At 41.1% G+C, this 18,992-nt stretch overlaps 1 protein-coding gene across 1 annotated transcript in view; it reads left to right on the top strand.

Moving 5' to 3' along the window:
- LOC138603385 (gamma-aminobutyric acid receptor subunit gamma-3-like) overlaps positions 1-18,992 on the top strand; it is a 147,834-nt gene that overhangs the window by 73,955 nt on the left and 54,887 nt on the right. Inside the window, exons 4-5 of the mRNA XM_069675135.1 lie at positions 14,453-14,544; positions 16,066-16,197. Coding sequence (XP_069531236.1) covers positions 14,453-14,544; positions 16,066-16,197 — 224 coding nt within the window. The remainder of the gene's footprint in view (positions 1-14,452; positions 14,545-16,065; positions 16,198-18,992) is intronic.

The following is an 18,992-nucleotide window of genomic DNA, read 5'->3' as shown; positions in this document are numbered from 1 at the left end:
AGTCACTAGGTGTGCACAGGATACTGTTCTTGATTATTATTTCTTTAATTATTGTTTTTGTCTTAATCTTCTTCTATAAATGTAGATGGATATATTGGTGTATATTTAGTATAAATCATGTTCATTATTATTATTATTATTGTTATTAATAGTAGTATTTCTAAGAAAGGATAGATTTATAGATTTATAAATCATCATGCAGGGAGAAGGGGTGGGATTAGATACGTTTCGACTTCTTCCCACTCCTTTTTGAACAAACTTTTCATTGTCTGTGTTGTTGTTTTCTTTTCTTTTTTTTTTGTTCAAAATAAACCGTCAAAATAAAAAATAAAAAATTCAAAATCTAATAACCAACCAATAAGATATGGCTCCGCACTTTCTTGTTTTTTTTACTTGTTTACAGTACTTTTATTGGTCCAATTCCCGTCCTGGCAGAAGCGAGCCAGGGCTCTATTGATCAGCTGATGGGATTACGACACAGCGGTGACCTGAAACAAGTGACCTGAAATCCCCAAGAAGCTAAGAAGGAAATACCGGGGCTGCAGAGCCAGTAGGAAGCGATGGCTAAGGAACTGTAGGCTCTGTGAACTGTCCGTTTGTGTAACCACAGCGTAACGGGGCTCGATCATCCCGCCGACATTATCTATGACGTCAGCAGCTCCGTTACACTAGGTGGCTTATAAGTGAGAGTATTCCCGTTAACAGCGCCACCTTATCCTGATGCTGATGCGCATTTGATCATCATTGCAATGGTTAGTGACATACCTTATAAATAACACAACTGCAGCCCACAAGTCTGTTAGTATTCGTTTTATAAAGAACGTGTCGCTCCAACTGTGCTCTCTACTTTTCATGGGGGTGTCAGAGTCTGAACTAAGAGTGATAAAAGTAGGAGGGGTTTTGTTATATTATAAGCAAATAATAAGTATGCAAGTATGATTGGTAATAGTTATATGTACATAAAACACACTGCGTTTATCTGGTATAATTTCCTGTATGTTTTTAAATCGCATTAATATTGCAGAACAAAAATATATATTATAATATATATCAATAACCTATAGCCAGTCTGGAGGTGTTCCATATATAATCATTGGTTGAACTGACTCTGGATGATTACAGTACAAATAATGACATTATTGTGTTGTGTTCAAATTTTTAGATGTTTTTTTTCCTTCTTGCTTTCTTTCTTTGGGCTTTTCGTTCAAGACCAGACTTAAGGAATCAGTGGTAAACAAAGGTCATTTTAATTACAGATTTTAAAATGTTGATACCAGGAATCTCCTCATTGTCAGTTGACATCTGAAATTATCAAGCAAGAAAATTATTTTGAGGTCAATGAGTGAACTTTGTCTGGATTTTTAGGTGAGATTATAATATTCCGTAAAAGTTTTCCATTATATGCATGGAAAAATGTCATCTGTACCCTCTTTTTGGCAATAGTGAGTTGGATTCACAATACAAGAGAAATTATAAATTTTTCATCACGTGAGAGTTTCCTAGCACTGTCTGTACCTATTGCCCGCTGTGTGAAACTTAGTGAGGGGCAGGAGGGAAATTGTTTATCACATTCTGAATATTTTAAGGCCTAAAATTTAATATTTATACCCTAAATAATGAACCTCCAACTCCCAGTATCTGACTTTTTCCCCAGCAGATAATATACAATTCAAATCACCCTTGATTAACTCACCTACAGCTATTTGCTTCATAGTTGTTTGTCAATAGCTGTGAGTAATGGGCGCCCTCCTTAACACCTTCAATTCACCTTTGAAATGGATTCATAGGATAGTAATGCAGACCTCTGAAGATATTTTCAGTCAGATATCTCAGAAAACTCAGCTTCGTTGTTTTTCAAAATGTCTATGAATAATGGACCTGTTTCATAGACTCGCCTTGTAGGTGTAGTCCCCAAAAAGACCCAGTGAAAGCAAAAACATCCCATTTTTGGATTGCTGTAAGGGTTCATCTGTGCCAGACAGAGCATGTAACACTTGTGGTTTACTGTGTGTGTTGTTGAATTTTAAGGGCACATCACAGTCAGCATGTCTTCCTATCATTATCTTGCAAAGGTCACACAGACCAACAAGTAACAATGTGGATACTGGTCACATATGTTTTATAGGAAGGTCAGGTGTCATCTGAGTGTTCTTTAGAGGTTCAGAAAAGTCGGGAAGTGAGTGACACTCTGTTAAAGTAAGCTTGTATATATGTACTTCACTTAGTTTATATTTAACATATAAATGATTAAAAGACATTATATTCAATATATCTTTTGTTGCGTCCTCTTAGAAAGAGAAGGATGAAAGAAGTTGAAAAATGAAACTCTCCTATGGAGAAAATCCTCCTATTATTGCACTTTTTCCCTTTACACCTAGATCATCTTTTTTGCCAAACAAGATTACTCTGGGAGATTGTCACATAATAGACTCTGGAATGGAGATATTATCATTTCCAACATCAACAATGGATTGTGTAAGGTTTCCACAGAGTTCCCACCGTCTGACCTTACCATTGACGTATACGTCTGCCTTGTTTTCCCTCTAAAGGGGACTTCCAGGTGATGTACTGATCTTCTGCTCGCTATGTTGGAGGTCCTCAGAATCGGAGCAATGGGAAGCTTAAATAGCTTGGCAGGGGCGGCTGTGGCTCAGTGGTAGAGTCGGTCGTCTTTCAATCGGAAGGTCGGAGGAGCTCCCTCAGGCTACATGTTGAGGTGTCCTTGGGCAAGACACTGAACCCCAAATTGCTTTGTGGAGGTTGCGTGAGCTGTACAACTCATCCAGGGAGGGAAGAGGGCAGCCGATGATGTTCTCGGCCGTGTTGACGACCCTCTGGAGCGCTTTCCTGTCAGCTGCTGTGCAGTTGGAGAACCACACACATAGGGTACAGTCTCTATGGAGCAGCGGCAGAAGGACACCAGCAGTTTCTGTTTGATGTGGCTCTACTTTAGGAGTCTCAAGAAGTAGAGTCTCTGCTGGGCCTTCTTAATCATCGCTGCGGTGTTTGTGCTCCAGGTCAGGTCCTCCTCAATCTGGACGCCCAGAAACCTGAAGACTGCGACCCTCTCCACCTTCTCCCCGCTGATGTTCAATGGCTGAATATCTGTTTTATTTCTTCTGTAGTCAATGATCAGCTCCTTTGTCTTGGTGGTGTTCAGGAGCAGGTTATTGTCGCTGCACCACCCAGCCAGCCGCTTCACCTCGTCCCTGTCTCATCCCCCCTGGAGACAAGTCCCACCACTGTCATGTCGTCGGCAAACTTGATGATGGTTTTGCTGGAGTGGGCGGGGGTGCAGTCATGTGTGTAGAGGGTTTAGAGTAGTGGGCTCAGTACACAGCCCTGTGGGGAGCCAGTGCTGAGGCTGAGGGCTGAGGAGGTGTGGGGGCCGACTCTCACTCTCTGGGAGCGGCCCATCAGGAAGTCCAGGGTCCAGCAGCAGATGGGGGATGAAAGTCCCAGATCTGCCAACTTGGACACCAGTCTGAGGGGGAGTATGGTGTTAAATGTAGAGTCCACAAAGAGCAGCCTTGCATAGCTCCCTGGCTGCTCTAGGTGGGTCAGAGCAGTTTGAAGAGTTGTGGCTTCTGCATCCTCTGTGGACCTGTTTGTTCCACCAGTTTTTCAAAGCACTTCATGGCTATTGGTGTGAGTGCCACTGGACGGTAGTCATTCAAGCCAGTGATGGTGGTCTTCTTTGGCAGTGGGACCAGAGTGGAGGATTTCAGGCAGGGAGGGACAGTGGCCCTGGATAGGGAGTGGTTGAAGATCCTGGTGAAGACCCCCGCCAGCTGGTCCGCACAGTCCTTCAACACTTGTCCAGGAACACCGTCGGGTCCAGCAGCTTTCCTTGGGTTTACTGCCCTTAGCGTACGCCTCACCTCTTGCTCTTCCACTGTGAGGATGTGGCTGCTGTGGGCTGGTGGATGGGATGCAGCCGCCTGAGGTGAAACCTCCTCAAAGCGGGCAAAGAAGAGGTTCAGCTCCTCTGCCAGCAAGGCATCACTGTCAGCAGCTGAGAGGTTGCCAGACCTGTAGCTGGTGATGTGCTGGACCCCATCACTGTACTGTGCCCCATCACCAGACCTGAAAGCAGTGTTTCGCTCCATCAGCAGGCTCTTGACCTCTTTTGTCATCTAGGGCTTCTGGTAAGGATAGACCCGGATGCGCTTGTCCACAGTAACAGTGTCCATGCAGAATTTTATGTAGCCCAGGACGGCTGCTGTGTAGTCCTCCAGGTCCTGATGTTGAAAGATATCCCAGTTTGTTGTTTGGAAGCAGTCCTACATCTGATGGGAAGCACCCTCAGGCCATGTTTTAACAGTTTTTGTTGTGGTAAGAGCACTTTTCTTGAGGGGGGTGTATGGAGGGATTAAAAGCAGAGACAAGTGGTCAGACTGGCCCAGGTGTGGAAGTGGTTTAGCCCTGTAGCCCTTCTTGATGTTGGAAGAGACTTTGCCCAGTGTGTTTGCTGCCCTGGTTGCACATTTAATGTGCTGATGGAATTTGGGGAGCACTGCCTTTAAGTCCCCTGCAATGACATGAACCGCCTCAGGATACATGCTCTGTTGACTGCTAATAGTGTTGTATAAATGTCGAAGAGCCAAGCTAGCATTAGCATCCGGTGGAATGTACACAGGAGTAACCATGACAACAGTAAACTCTCGGGGGAGATACACGGGCCTGCATTTGACAGTCACATATTCCAGGTCCGGGAAGCAGTGGCTGGCTAAAGTCTTTGTGTTCGAGCACCAGCTGTTGTTAACGTAAACACACAGACCCCCTCTCTGCTCTTACCGGAGTCTGTGGTTCTGGTGCTTATTAACATTAAATATATATTAATAAGACTACAGTATATAAGTGTTAATAATAGTATTATAATCATTATTATTGTTAGATTATAAGACAATTATAAGCACTTATAAGAGACTTGTAAACAACAAGACAGCTTTAGAGCATTAATAAAAGCCTTATAAGTTTCCTATAATTGTTTATAATAGCATTACAATCTCATTCATTGAGTCTTAATTACTTACCTACTTCTGGTATGCCATTGTTCAGCCTTTACTAAACTTTACAGTTGTTTTATTAAGATGAATACATACTTTATTATGCAGTAATTAGCAAATAACTATGCCCTTACTAACAGTTAATTATGCTTTTTGCAGCTACTGGATCTAAAGCAAGAACAGTGCTTTATTAAGGTTAATAAATCCTTTATTATGCACTTAGTAACAGTTCTGCTTTTTGTGGCTGCCATTTGTAATGAGAACTTCATGGGGGGTCAAGGTTGATCAAATGTAAATAAATTATTACATAAAAGTAAAATGTTTTGGTGAAAAAAACACACTTTTAGACAGCCCCTTTAAACTGTTATATACGTATGTTTTTTTCATTTTTCAACACTTTAATTGTTCATGGTTGACACGTGTGGCCACTAAGTGAGTGATCTAAAAAAAACTTCAGGCCTCTGAAAAAAATTAAAAGTCAAATATTTCAACTTTACATTATAAAAACTACAATACTGGTGTGCTCATAAGCATTTATATTATTATTAATTAATGTATGACTCATGAGGAACTAAGACATGCATTAATGATTACCACATCAGCAACTAGTAAAGAGTCATGATGATTCAGATACTAATACACAAATTACTATTAATTATGTCTGTATTCATTGATTGTTAATATCTAATATTAATTGATACTGTATATTCATGTGTTAATTACCACAATGGGCGATGCCCCTTTGTACTTCATAGTGAGTTAATAATCGTGCCTCACCCAGGAAAGTCATAACATAATTATATCTCTCTAAATCATTAACTAATGATTAATTTGAACAGTTATGATTTCACCAGCCAGTAAGAACACAAAAAAGTCACTACAGCCAGCAAGTTACAGTAAATGTGTGTAAGAAGCCTGCATACCAGTCATGAACTGAGGAATAATTCAAAAATAACTTGTATCATTGATGGCCATTATTAGTTTGGCAGAAGAAAGGTAGACAATTCTTCAATGAGAGACAGTGTCTTCTAAGTTCAGGCTGTTTATTTGATGCCTCCCAAATAAAGGTACTGTAAAACAAAATACACATAACGGGCTAGCAGAATTGGAATTGCGATCATGGTCATTTTAACTATACAATCTATTTTACTTAACACACTTAAACAACACATATGCACTCACACTTACAGGCATATATTACAGGGCTTGACATAAGCACTGGCCCGATGGCCCGACAGTATGTTTTTCACCCACCGGGCCAGTAGATTAAGCATTTAACTGGCCCGGTGTGCCAGTAAGATCCACAAGCTTACAGTGTAAACAATATACACTGAACAAAAATATAAACACTTTTGTTTTTGCTCCCATTTTTCATGAGCTGAACTCAAAGATCTAAGACTTTTTCTATGTACACAAAAGGCCTATTTCTCTCAAATATTGTTCACAAATTTGTCTAAATCTGTGTTAGTGAGCACTTCTCCTTTGCTGATATTATCCATCCACCTCACAGGTGTGGCATATCAAGATGCTGATTAGACAGCATGATTATTGCACAGGTGTGCCTTAGGCTGGCCACAATAAAAGGCCACTAACCCTAACCCAGTGTAGTAGCCCTCCTGAGATTCACAGTCCCAATGGACAGGACTAATTACTTTCTACGCAGAATGGCTACTGCTGTCAACAACACGTAACACGCTACTCGCTGCACTCGCGACAGAGCAGCTGTCATTCTAGAACACGCTAATTGATGTTAGCAAGCTACCGCGGACTAGTATAAATACACGTCTTCGTTTTTCAGAAGGGCCGTTACGTGAGGTCGCAAGTGTGTGTATTCACGTTATCAGCTGCAGCTCGTACCGGTGCACGTTAGCGCTGTGGCTACATAAACAGACCGTTCACGGAGCGGACGTGGTGCGGACTGTTTAAAAGCTACAGTAAGTAGGAGACAGTACAAATTTGTTTCAAAAAGCTACTCTCACTGGCTGATCACGCTAAATAAACATACAACATTGAACAGCGTCAGAAATGGTAGGTACACCTTATAAGTAACGCAACTGCAGCTTTTACTACTTATTCATGCGGGTGTCAGAGTTGCTGAACCAAGAGTGTTAAAGGAAGCCTCTTTATACCCATATGCTTATTTTGGTCTATTTGTATACGTTTATAATAGTTACACAATTGACTGAACACATATTCAGTAATAAAAACCCTTACATAAGGAGAAAAATTCCGAAATAACAAATTATCTCAGGGCCAGTGGTTTTAATGGCAGGGCCAGTGAATTTGTAAAGTTACTGGCCCAGAGTGCCAGTGCAAAATTGTGCTTATTGTCAACCCCTGTATTACAATTAACCCTGCAGTTCACTTCTACGCTTCCTGTCAAAAATACTTGAGCGCACAGTTTTTAATCAAGTCTCTGACTTCCTATCCAAAAACAATCTGTTGGACCCAAATCAGTCTGGCTTTAAGCGGGGCCTCTCTACCCAAACGGCAATACTGTTGGTAACGGAATCACTGGCTAAAGCTGCTGGACAGTCCTCAGCTCTATTGCTGCTGGATCTGTCAGCTGTCTTTGACACAGTGAACCACCAAATCCTCCTCTCTACTCTCTCTAAACTTGGTATTTCATGATCTGCCCTCCTCTGGTTCATGCCCTACCTCTCAGGGAGATCTTTTAGAGTATCTTGGAAAGGAGAAGTGTCCAAACCCCACATCTCATGCCTCACTGCCTCATGGGCCAGTGCTCGGTCCCCTTCTCTTTTCATTATATACCACCTCACTTGGTGCAATCATTCGCTCCCCTGGTTTCTCATACCATTGCTATGCAGACGATACCCGTCTCTTCCTGTCATTTCCCCCAGACGACACTACAGCCTCGGCACGGATCTCGTCATGCCTTGCCGATATCTCTAAATGGATGAAAGAACACCACCTTCAGGTCAACCAATCCAAGCCGGAGCTCCTTGTCATCCCAGCCAGTCCCTCTATGCAACCACAGATCAATATCCAGCTTGGACAAACTTAACTCATACCCACTAAGTCTGCCCGGAACTTGGGCGTCATAATTGATGACCAGCTAACCTTTAAGGTTCACGTGGCCTCGATTGCTTGGTCATGTCGATTTGCCCTGTACAACATCAGGTAGATCAGACCCTACCTTTCTGAGCATGCACAAGCGGAAGCCTCCGGTGTTGAAAAATGAAGCCAATGCAGAAGTACAAAAAACGGCAGTTCCTCGAGTGGCCAGATATTCAGCCATTGAACATCAGCGGGGAGGAGGTGGAGAGGGTCGCAGTCTTCAGGTTTCTGGGCGTCCAGATTGAGGAGGACCTGACCTGGAGCACAAACACCGCAGCGATGATAAAGAAGGCCCAGCAGAGACTCTACTTCTTGAGACTCCTCAAGAAGAGCCACATCAAACAGAAACTGCTGGTGTCCTTCTACCGCTGCTCCATAGAGACGGCAATGACATACTGCATGTGTGTGTGGTTCTCCAGCTGCACAGCAGCTGATAGGAAAGCGCTCCAGAGGGTCGTCAACACGGCCCAGAACATCATAGGCTGCCCTCTTCCCTCCCTGGATGAGCTGTACAGCTCTCGCAACCTCCACAAAGCCCACAACATCCTCAGAGACCCCTCACACCCGGGTCACTACCTGTTTGAACTGCTGCCTTCGGGCAGAAGATACAGGACAATTAAAACAAGGACAAACAGGTTAAAAAACAGTTTTTATCCAAAAGCAATAACGGCACTTAACTGCATTAATGCACTTTATTATTTATTTATTACCACTTTATTAGAACTTGAACATGCCCTGTGTGTGTGTGTGTGTGTGTGTGTGTGTGTTTTTATGTGATATATATATATTTTTATTTTTATATATACTGTTTTTTTTTACTGTTTTATGTGTTCTTGTCTGCACAAATAAGGTTTGCACTCAATTTCGTTGTACTTTTACAATGACAATAAAGATATATTCTATTATTTTCAATTCTATTCACTTGAGGCTGGCTCCAGAAATTTTTACAGCTGAAATAAACATGTTTACAGCCTGGTACAAAAAAACCGTTTTGTTATATATATAATATTATTGTTCAAGATAACTGTACGAAGGTGAAATTTTCTATAACATACCGATTTTAATTATATGAAGCCTTAAATAATTGGGGTTGGGTCACTTGACAGGTTGATCCTGCTGGCTGTCTGCTAGATGTCAACACAGACACACAGTCACTGAACTTAACTTCACCTGTTTGTGTTGTTGGAGCCTTTTGGGGATGATTTTTTCATTCAAAACTTTTACAAATAATCTGTCTCTCTGTGGGATTTATGGAACTTTCTGACCGTGCAGAGGTCTGAGCTCCAGCTTTTCAGCAAGTTAAATGCGAGTGTTATTGTATTGAAATATTTTTAGCACTCGTAGCAGTTATACTGTGCTCGCTATAGCTGCTTGTTAGCCTGTTCAGTGTTTATCAAACATTTATTTAATCGTTGACCAGTAAATAGGAGTCGGGAGTTGTTGGCTTTTCTCTGGAGAGATTACAGTGGACCGTAGTAATGAAAAGATCGGTTATTATAAGTTTCCCGTTACGTGTCGGCTCGTCGCTCTCCCACCAGGTGAACAAGCGGAAGGCTGCTACTTCTTTAGTCTGATAACTAAACACCTGCAGTCAGTCACCAACAGAATCTCCTCCTGGTTCATATCCCTCCACTGTCTCCCAGCTGCTGCTCACAACAAATTCAAACCCTGTTGCTTGCTTACAAAACAGCAACAAAAACGTCTCCTGCCTACCTGAATGCCCTCATCCAGGTCTCCACTCCGTCCCGCCCACTACGCTGGAATGAAAGGCGCCTGGTACTCCCATCACAAAAGGGCACTAAGTCTCTAACTAGACTCTTCTCCTCTGTAGTCCCTCGGTGGTGGAACGAGTTACCAAACTCCATTCGGTCCGCAGAGTCCCTTTCACCTTTAAGAAGCTAAAGACCCAGCTCTTTATGAACACCTCTGACCTTTATGATATTGATGATGATATTGACCTTGTTGATATTGTTGATGATGATGATGATATGCAAAAAAAAGTACTTCTTTACACTCTGCGCTGTGCTCTGTGCACTCCCTGTCAGCACCAGTGTCCGATCGTGCTTGAAGCTGTTTATTGACACTTACTGACTTTGTTCCCTCTTGTCTTGATCGTTGCTTGTGTTGTATTAACTCTCAGATGCACGTTGCTTTGGACAAAAGCATCTGCTAAATAAAACTGTAACATGGTAATTAGGGATGCATTATATCAGCACATTATTGGTATCTGCAGATTATGGCTTGAAAATGACAACAACTTTCTGCCGATATTTTCCACCGATAAAACAATGCTTTAATTGTGCCTAAATGCTCGATGATTCCCATAAAAAAAGAAAAGAAAATGCTACATTCAAATAAATATGGCATTTTGTACATAACCTACGTTCAAGTAGTTTTCTTATATTGCCCAGTGAATGTGTACATTTTAAAAAGTTATTTCTGCATCTGCCAGTGGGCCACTACAATAATAGGAGGCATGATATCAATTCCACTACAGGGGAGACTTGAGTTTCTCTGCAATTAGGTGGAAAAAAAACATGTACCTAATATATCGGTATTGAAATTGGCTCTCAACAAAAAGGGTTGGAAAATATCAGCATAATGTACTTAGTGTACTTATATGAGCAGACTGAATAGCTGTGAAAACCAGCTTCAAGGGGATGAGGAAATAGTGCAGGATGTGAATCTTGACAATGAAAAGTTTTTAGTTTTTGAATTATTTTGTGTTTCTGTTGCTTACAAAGCCGTTTGCAGCTGCCCCAATAACAGAATCCAGTGCAAAATTCTGAGCATGCCATCAGAATCAAACTGTACAAAGTTAAGTTTATTCTGATAAGAAATTGTTGTTATTCATGTAATATATCATTTTAAAGCTCTTTTTGTGCTCTTTATGATGGAGCTATCCATACGCATATCAGATCAATATGAAGGTAGTTAAAAGGGCATTTGCAAAGGCTTGCAGAATTTGCCTTGTTACAGTGTTAGAGGTCAAAGGTCAAATTCTGTTGTCCTCAGTGTCATGAAAATGTGACTGGTAGATAGAATATAGTCTAAGCTTTACAATGATATATGACTTCATAATATTCTGTGTAGGTTACCCTCTTTTATATTGGCTCTATGTGAACAAAAAATTGTAATGATGGAGGGATGAAAAAAGGAGTGATAGCACATAGAAAACTACCATTGCTACAATGCTATCATACATTTTCCAACACTAGAGACATAGACCTTTATAAAAATCACTATGAGGTCCCTCCAGATTGGCACGACGGCCAAATTCGGGTTGTCTGGCTCATGGACTATTAGAAAATATTGGATATCGTCAAAAAATCCAATATCATGTAACCCTAATTTAAAGATTTTGGCTGCATTAACTACAGTAATCCACTGTAACATTATCTCTATCTCTACCTTATGAGGTTTTTCTGTTCATCCTACAGCACCAACCACAGAACCTGAATTTTAGCATGGGAATGTGGATATAGTGCATTGATCAAATCTTTCCTGTAAAAAAAAAAAAAGGGAAAGTTAAAAAAATCCTAGAAACATTTACCTTGATTTCTAATAATCTTTCCTCATGCCAAGCAGCCAACATTTACAATACACTTGACAGGCAGTGATGCTGCTTACAAGGACCGATCAGCCCCCACCAGCTCTTCCCTCTCTTTAAACATTTATTAGATTTGTACAATGTTTGTTTGTGCTGATATGAAGTGTGAAGGGAAGCAACTGCCTTGTGTGGTGGGTTTTTCAACAAGAGAGCATACAGTATAACTAATGTTAGGTCAACACAACAGAAAGGCAATTTATAAATGTCTTATTGTAGGTTGTGCTGTGCTTCTGCCCAGCAGAGATCCATTACTGAGTTAAGACCATCCAGAGACAAGTTTCAAGCTTACTGTCTCAGAAATGGTACTTGAATCTTAAAGTAATGGTATAGAATGGATAGTCCCTGACGCTAATTTTAAGTAGACCAAAGGAATGCAATAAAAGATCAAATTAAGACATGCTAAAACCTGGAGTTAGGCCAATAAGTGCGCCCCAAGTGTAAAAATCCTAACTATGTGAAGGAAAAGCAATAAAAATAACAAGATCGTTATGTTACCATGCTATCAGAAGAATGTTGGATGTGAGTGTAGCAGCTTGCTTGAGTTAACTGTCTGAACTGGGTTGCAGGTTTTTCTATATGCTTTTCCAAATTAGCTTCTTCGGTTGTTAGTATTTTGGAGAATCTTGTGCAATGGTAATTTGGACGATGTTGTGCATTAAATTTTTTTGATGTGTTGTTGGAAGCAGGAAAAATTGCCGTTAGGATGTGAGTGACTTTGACAAGGGCCAAAATGTGATGGACGACTGGGTCAGAGCATCTCCAAAGCTGCAACTCTTGTGGGGTGTTCCCGGTCTGCAATGGTCAGTACCTACGAAAAGTGGTCCAAGGAAGGAAAACCGGTGAAACAGTAACAGAGTCATGAGCGACCAAGGCTTTGATGCTCGTGGGGAGCATGGCTGGTTCATGTTGGTCCAATCCAACAGAGGAGCTACTGTAGCACAAATTCCTGAAAAAGTAAATTCTGGTTTTATTGGAAAGGTGTCAGAACACACCGTGCATCACAGTTTGTTGAGTATGGGTGTGTGTAGCCGCAGTGTGTCTATGCTGACTCCTGTCCACAGCTGAAAGTGCCTACAATGGGCATGTGAGCATCAGAACTGGACCACGGAGCAATGGAGAAAGTTTGGTCTGATAAATCTCGTTTCTTTTACATCATGCGGATGGCTCGGTGCAAGTGCATCTCGTACCAAGGGTAGACACCAGGATGTACTATGGGAATCAGGCAAGCCATAGAGGCAGTGTGATGCTTTGGGCAATGTTCTGCTGAGAAACCTTGTGTCCTGCCATTTATGTGGATGTTACTTTGACGTATACCACCTACCAAAAAACTATTGCAGCCGAAAGGACGGTATTCATGGGATCGGTATGGCAGTGGCCTCTTTCAGCAGGATAATGCGCCCTGCCATACTGCAAAAATGGTTCAGGAATGGTTTGAGAAACACGATAACAAGTTCAAGGTGTTGACTTGGCCTCCAAATTCCCCAACTCTCAATCCAATCGAGCATCAGTGGGATGTGCTGGACAAACACATGTAATCCAAGAAGGCCCTACTTTGTAACTTACAGGACTTAAAGGACCTTCTTAGTGCCAGATACCTCAGCACACTTTCAGAGGTCTGGTAAATGGTAAATGGTAAGTGGACTGTACTTATATAGCGCTTTTCTAGTCTTTGCGACCACTCAAAGCTGCTTTTACACTACATATCACATTCACCCATTCACACACACATTCACACACTGATGGCAGAGGCTGCTACGTAAAGTGAGCAACTGTCAATCAGATACCACATTCATACCCGTTGGCTATGCCACCGGGAGCAATTTGGGGTTCAGCGTCTTGCCCAAGGACACTTCGACATGTAGCCTGAGGGAGCTGGGGATCGAACCTCCGACCTTCCGATTGAAAGACGACCGACTCTACCACTGAGACACAGCCGCCCCGGTGGTGTCCATGCCTCGATGGGGTATCCATCCATCCATCCATCCATCCATTATCTATACCGCTTATCCTGTTCAGGGTCGCGGGGGGCTGGAGCCTATCCAGGCTGTCAAAGGGCGGGGTACACCCTGGACTGGTCGCCAGTCAATCACAGGGCTGACACATAGAGACTCGAATGGGGCATATATATATATATATATATATATATATATATATACATACACATACACATATAACCCTTTCATCAACCAACCCTTGCATCACTTTCATGTTAAACAAAATTTAATTTACTAATACAGCAACAGTATTGTGCTATTTGAAGTATATTCTTAGATCTGGGTGAGTGAAGACAGCTTTTTAGCTGCTGTCAGTCAAACCCACATCCATTCAAATTTAATTAAATTGTGTTCAAAACCACCCTTTGAGGATTTCACATATTGTGTACAAAAAGCAAGGGGGAAAAAAAGTAGGAATTTTGGTTGTAAAGTAAGGAAATTCTGATTCAGACCTCAAACAATTAGAAGCGAGGTCATTGCTGAGTTGGAAAATCAAATGTGCTGAAGTTAATATTTGCAGATGGCATAATTTAATTTCCACATCAAAAATATAATGTGTTTTTAAGTGTTTTTCCACAGAGTCCCACAATGCTGTAGCATTTTCTTTGATGTCAACTCATTTGTGTTCACACAAACACATTATCAGCTCCTCCAGAAGGTTCTACACAGAGACTGCACACACACTCCATCCACCTCTGTCTCTACATTACTTTAAAGAGAGTTTTCAGATCAGTTCATTGACTCTACTTTTCTCTCCGCAGGAGTACCAGATTGATATTATCTTTGCCCAGACCTGGGTGGACACCCGTCTTCAGTTTAACAGCAGCACTATGAGGACTCTAACCCTGAACAGGTATATTAGATTTACTGAGAATATACTTGTAATATACAGACAGCTTTATTTAAAATTCCTTAATATGTCATATTTGCAGCTGAGTAACATATCAATTACCTCTATCAATCAATCATTTTTTTTATTTGTATAATGCCATATCACAAATAAAGTTATCTCTTGATATTTTCCGGTTGGAATAGATCTTGGGCTTCCTTTATTACTGTAAGAGACAAGCAACAGTCGCAAGGAAAAACCTAATTTTAACAGGCAGAAACCTAGGCCAGGAAAGTGGGATAGAGGGAGAGACAGAAACGTGGATAAAGAAAAACAGACTGATGCAGATTTACTGTAGCAATGCCAACAATACCAGTATAAATAGGACTAATATTACCAATTACAACTATAATTTTGATCATCTCTGTACTTTATATTTAAAGGCCCATTCTAGTGTATTCTGGCACTTACTTGGATATTTGGTTTTATTCTTTACTTACTGTTTGTGTCCCACAATTTATTGAAAAAATTATTTCTGGTTGTCCTTCTGATTTCCTCTGTTGTTGACAGTGTCTTGATGAACATATTTTTTTACTTTTTGCCTTAGAGCTAGATAGCTAGTTTGTTCACTGAATCCACTGAGCACCTGGGAACTGTAAATAGCGCTGTTTTTGTCTTCAAATCAAACATGTCAACATTCACACACTCAAGCCCCTTTTACACAGCCCGTTGGAGACAGGATTGTTACACCTCCGTTACACATAAGTGTCTGTGTAAAAGACACCAAACTGGAGCCTTAAACTGCTTTGAGGACAAGTTTAACTGTGGTATTTGGATTCATTTGTAGATTGCAAGCTGAACCGCACCTAGCAGCCTCCTAGTAAATGCTGCTAGACCTGGACAGACTGAGGCTAGTTTCAAATCAGGGAATATAGTACAGAGTTAATTTACAGTAGCTTCACAAAGGGTTCTGAGTTTATAGATAGTGAAGAAAAGCTGGTTTAGGCGGGTGCAAGAGAGAAGCGTGAAGTGTAAAAGGAGTGAGAGGGAGGCTGGGCATCAGTCACCAACCTTGCTACTGTAAAAATCACAGCTCATTTATCGTAGAGTGACTCAATGTTAACAGTTGTCATGATGATGGATTACATCTTACTTGCAACCACAATGCCATTCTCTGCTTGACAAAGACTTTAAAAAGGACAGTTAATATCACTGGCTAGAGAAGAGCTCCAACTATGTTTTTAAATGAACTGCAACTGAAAGACACTGCTGAGAGTCTTTATTATGTCTACCGTACCAACTATTGTCTTTCAATATTTTCATACTGTGAATATCTCATTTGAGAACAATATTCTGTCTCTAGGGAAGATGCCTGTAATTAATGAAACAAATTGAGTGATGTGCTTTGTTTTCCCCATGTGGCCTGGTTGTTTTATTATCCTCTTATTGGCAAGTAGAGCTGCTTCGTGCATTTCAGGGGAATTTTTTCAACCTTCTGCCCCTCAATCCCTCTCTGTCTCTTTCTCTGCCCTTGTATTTAACCAGCAATATGGTCGGCTTGATCTGGCTGCCTGACACCATCTTTAGGAACTCCAAGAATGCCGACTCTCACTGGATAACGACACCCAATCAGCTGCTAAGGATCAAGACCAATGGAAAAATACTTTACACACTGAGGTAAAGCCTTCAGAACATAACTGAATTAAAAAAAAAAAAAAGTACTCTTTGATGTACATGGTTTCATTTTTAGACCCTACTGTTGACAGTATCCAAAGTATTCACTGAAATCTATATGTAAGTGACAAATACAGACAATCAAGACCTTGAATACCTAAAAAGTGAACAGGGTACCTCCCATTTTTATCATTAGGAAGAATGAATTTCACTTTGTAGCTTGCTGTCTTAATGGAAAATATACAGACAGCTGCACAGGCAGCAATTAAAAAGTACCTTTTGTACTCATTGAAAGAATATTTTTGGTGCATTTCACAAATGTATTTATGTCAAGGTGTGTAGTAGTTGGACCCAAAAGCAGAGACAGAAGGTGACAATTCAATGTAATTAATTTAATTTGAAGTTGAGGTTGAAGATGAGGAGTTGAACTTATGTTGGAGGGGGGTTGCAGCAGGAGCAGAGAGCATGGTTGAATGAGGTAGACAGATGGAGATCCTGGATGGTTGATAAATCTGTGCCACAGGTAAACCAAGTGTTAGTCAAGACACGAAAAATCCACAGATCAAGAATTTAGATTGGCCGCAGTGCAGCGCCACTGATGCGAACTGAACAGTCTGGTGAAGACTGGTGTGTAGAACCCGGGTATATGTTCTGCAGGAGCCGAGTTCACCAGCTGGGCATACGCCTGGGTGTAACGTTACATCCCAGAGCTGAAAGTTACGACGAACTTTAAATTAGGCCCTGGGCACATGTAACACTGAAGCCCAGTTTGTGTATCTTTTATGCCTAGGAAGGAGCAGGCGTAAGTTTAGAAAGTCAGACTTAAATCCACGGTAAAACAAATGGTAAAAGTAAAGGTCACAAAACTTAAAAGACAAACACAATGGCAGCGCGTCTTGTTGTTTTACACGGATAAATAGAAGGGCATTAAAATGAGAGAGTCATCCGTGATCAGACAGTAAGTTGATCCACAGGTTTCGTTTTGACAGACAAGTCCTCTTGTCTCTCCCCTCAGCTATGGCATGTGTTGGACAGAAACGTATCCTGTGCCCACCCTGCAGGTGCTGATTCAAAACACTGTGGAGGACATGATAAATGTACATCGGACATTCTTATCATTATTGATTGTAGACATTTCCTTGTGGAAAACTTTTGTTTGCTTGTGTGTTTGGTTCAATTTTGCTATGAGAAAATGTGAGTTTCCTTATTTATGAATTTTTCTCTACTTTTGTTTTGCATTATCTTCTGTCAATAGTTTAATGGGAGAAGTTAGAGAGTGTAGATGTGTGTTGCTTGGAAACAGTCACCGCTTTGCGAGTGTTCAAGTGGACGCACATCATAAGACCGGGTGCAGCTACGACCCTTGTAAGTTAGGCTTGGTGCACTCGGTGTAAAAACAAGAAGTCGGTTGTAGCTAAGTCAGACTTAAGAGAAAATACCTTTTTTTTTATGCCCAGCTGGTGCACTCGGCTCCAGGAGCTTAATGAGTGGATGGGTCCTAGGTGTGCAGGTGGATTGTCAGCAGGAGGATAATTGATTGCCACGCCCAGACACACACACACACACACAGAAAACAAACAGGGGTACAACAATATAAACAAGAAAGGGGGAAAAACAACTGAAACACTAGGAATGAGGGAGTGGCACAGCCCAGACCATGACAATTTAAGCTGCAGCCAGCTTAAATTCATGTCGGTTACAGGTATTTTTCAAAGTGTCTTGTTTTTACATAAATACACGTGGTTTAATTAGTTTTTGCCCCAATTGTGAAATTTACAATATTACATCAATGAGAATATTTTATGAAAGTTGTGAGTGTGGGACATATAGCTAAATAAAATGTGCAACAGTAGTCAACATCATTCAGCTATGATTGTTTTTTTGCGAGAGCTGAAATAGGAATACTACCACAGTGACAAATAGGCTACAGCAACTAGTTGAGACTGAGGTAAAATTGTCTCTGGGGAGAGTTATGTTCTGCAATGCAATGTTGAGGATAGATGAAAAGGACATTGTTTACTGTGAATTGGTAAGAACCCCTCTATGTATCTCTGTATTAATCATTGTTAGCCATGAACTCTCCTTCCTCTTTGTAATGACTTACATAACACAACACTGACTGAACATCAAAGCTAGGTAATGAAACTTTGAGACCACTATCCCCCCGAAAGCCACAGCATTCAACAATTGTTCGAATGCCTTCTCTGGACTGTGAAAATTCCCACAGTAGTCGATCGTCACTTGTCTGTCATTTTGATAAAGAGAGAAGAAACACAGACACAAAATGTGGAGTGAGAAGGCTATGACACGTAACAAAGGGTCACATCTGAAACCAAACCAGGGATTCTGTGCTTAGGTGGCAGGCATCGCTCACACTTAGTGGCTAGGCTTATTTTACTTCTACATTTCTCACCTTGTGTTGCTTTCCATGTTAAAATTTGAATTTCTTGGCTTTGGCCATAAGGCCTTGCTTTACCTCTAGCACAGAAGGATAAAAACTTATTTTACAGCATGTCTTGTGTTTCTACATTCTGCTCTGTTCTTTGATATCTTTCTTTTTGTGAAGAAATGACACACAGGGATGATAGTGCTTGTTGGCGTTTCAGTGGCCTTGCCAAAAGAAAAACCCAACTCTGTCTTCGTCTATAGTATGAAAAACACCTCAAGATTCTTGCTGACAGGTTCTTTTGAATTTGAGTGGCATCTGGGTTTCCGAACCCTTGAGCTCCTACACGAGTTTTTAGTGTATTGAGAATACAATTCTACCTTCGTGTCAAGGATTTCAAACTAAACCTTGG

This window comes from Semicossyphus pulcher, unplaced genomic scaffold (genome assembly GCF_022749685.1).
Source record: "Semicossyphus pulcher isolate SPU_LCO1_2020_fin unplaced genomic scaffold, fSemPul1.0.p SCAF_24, whole genome shotgun sequence".
NCBI classification, from domain to species: Eukaryota; Metazoa; Chordata; class Actinopteri; order Labriformes; family Labridae; genus Semicossyphus; species Semicossyphus pulcher.
The sequence above is the reverse complement of the archived record's forward strand: the minus strand, read 5'-3'. Positions and strand labels throughout refer to the sequence as shown.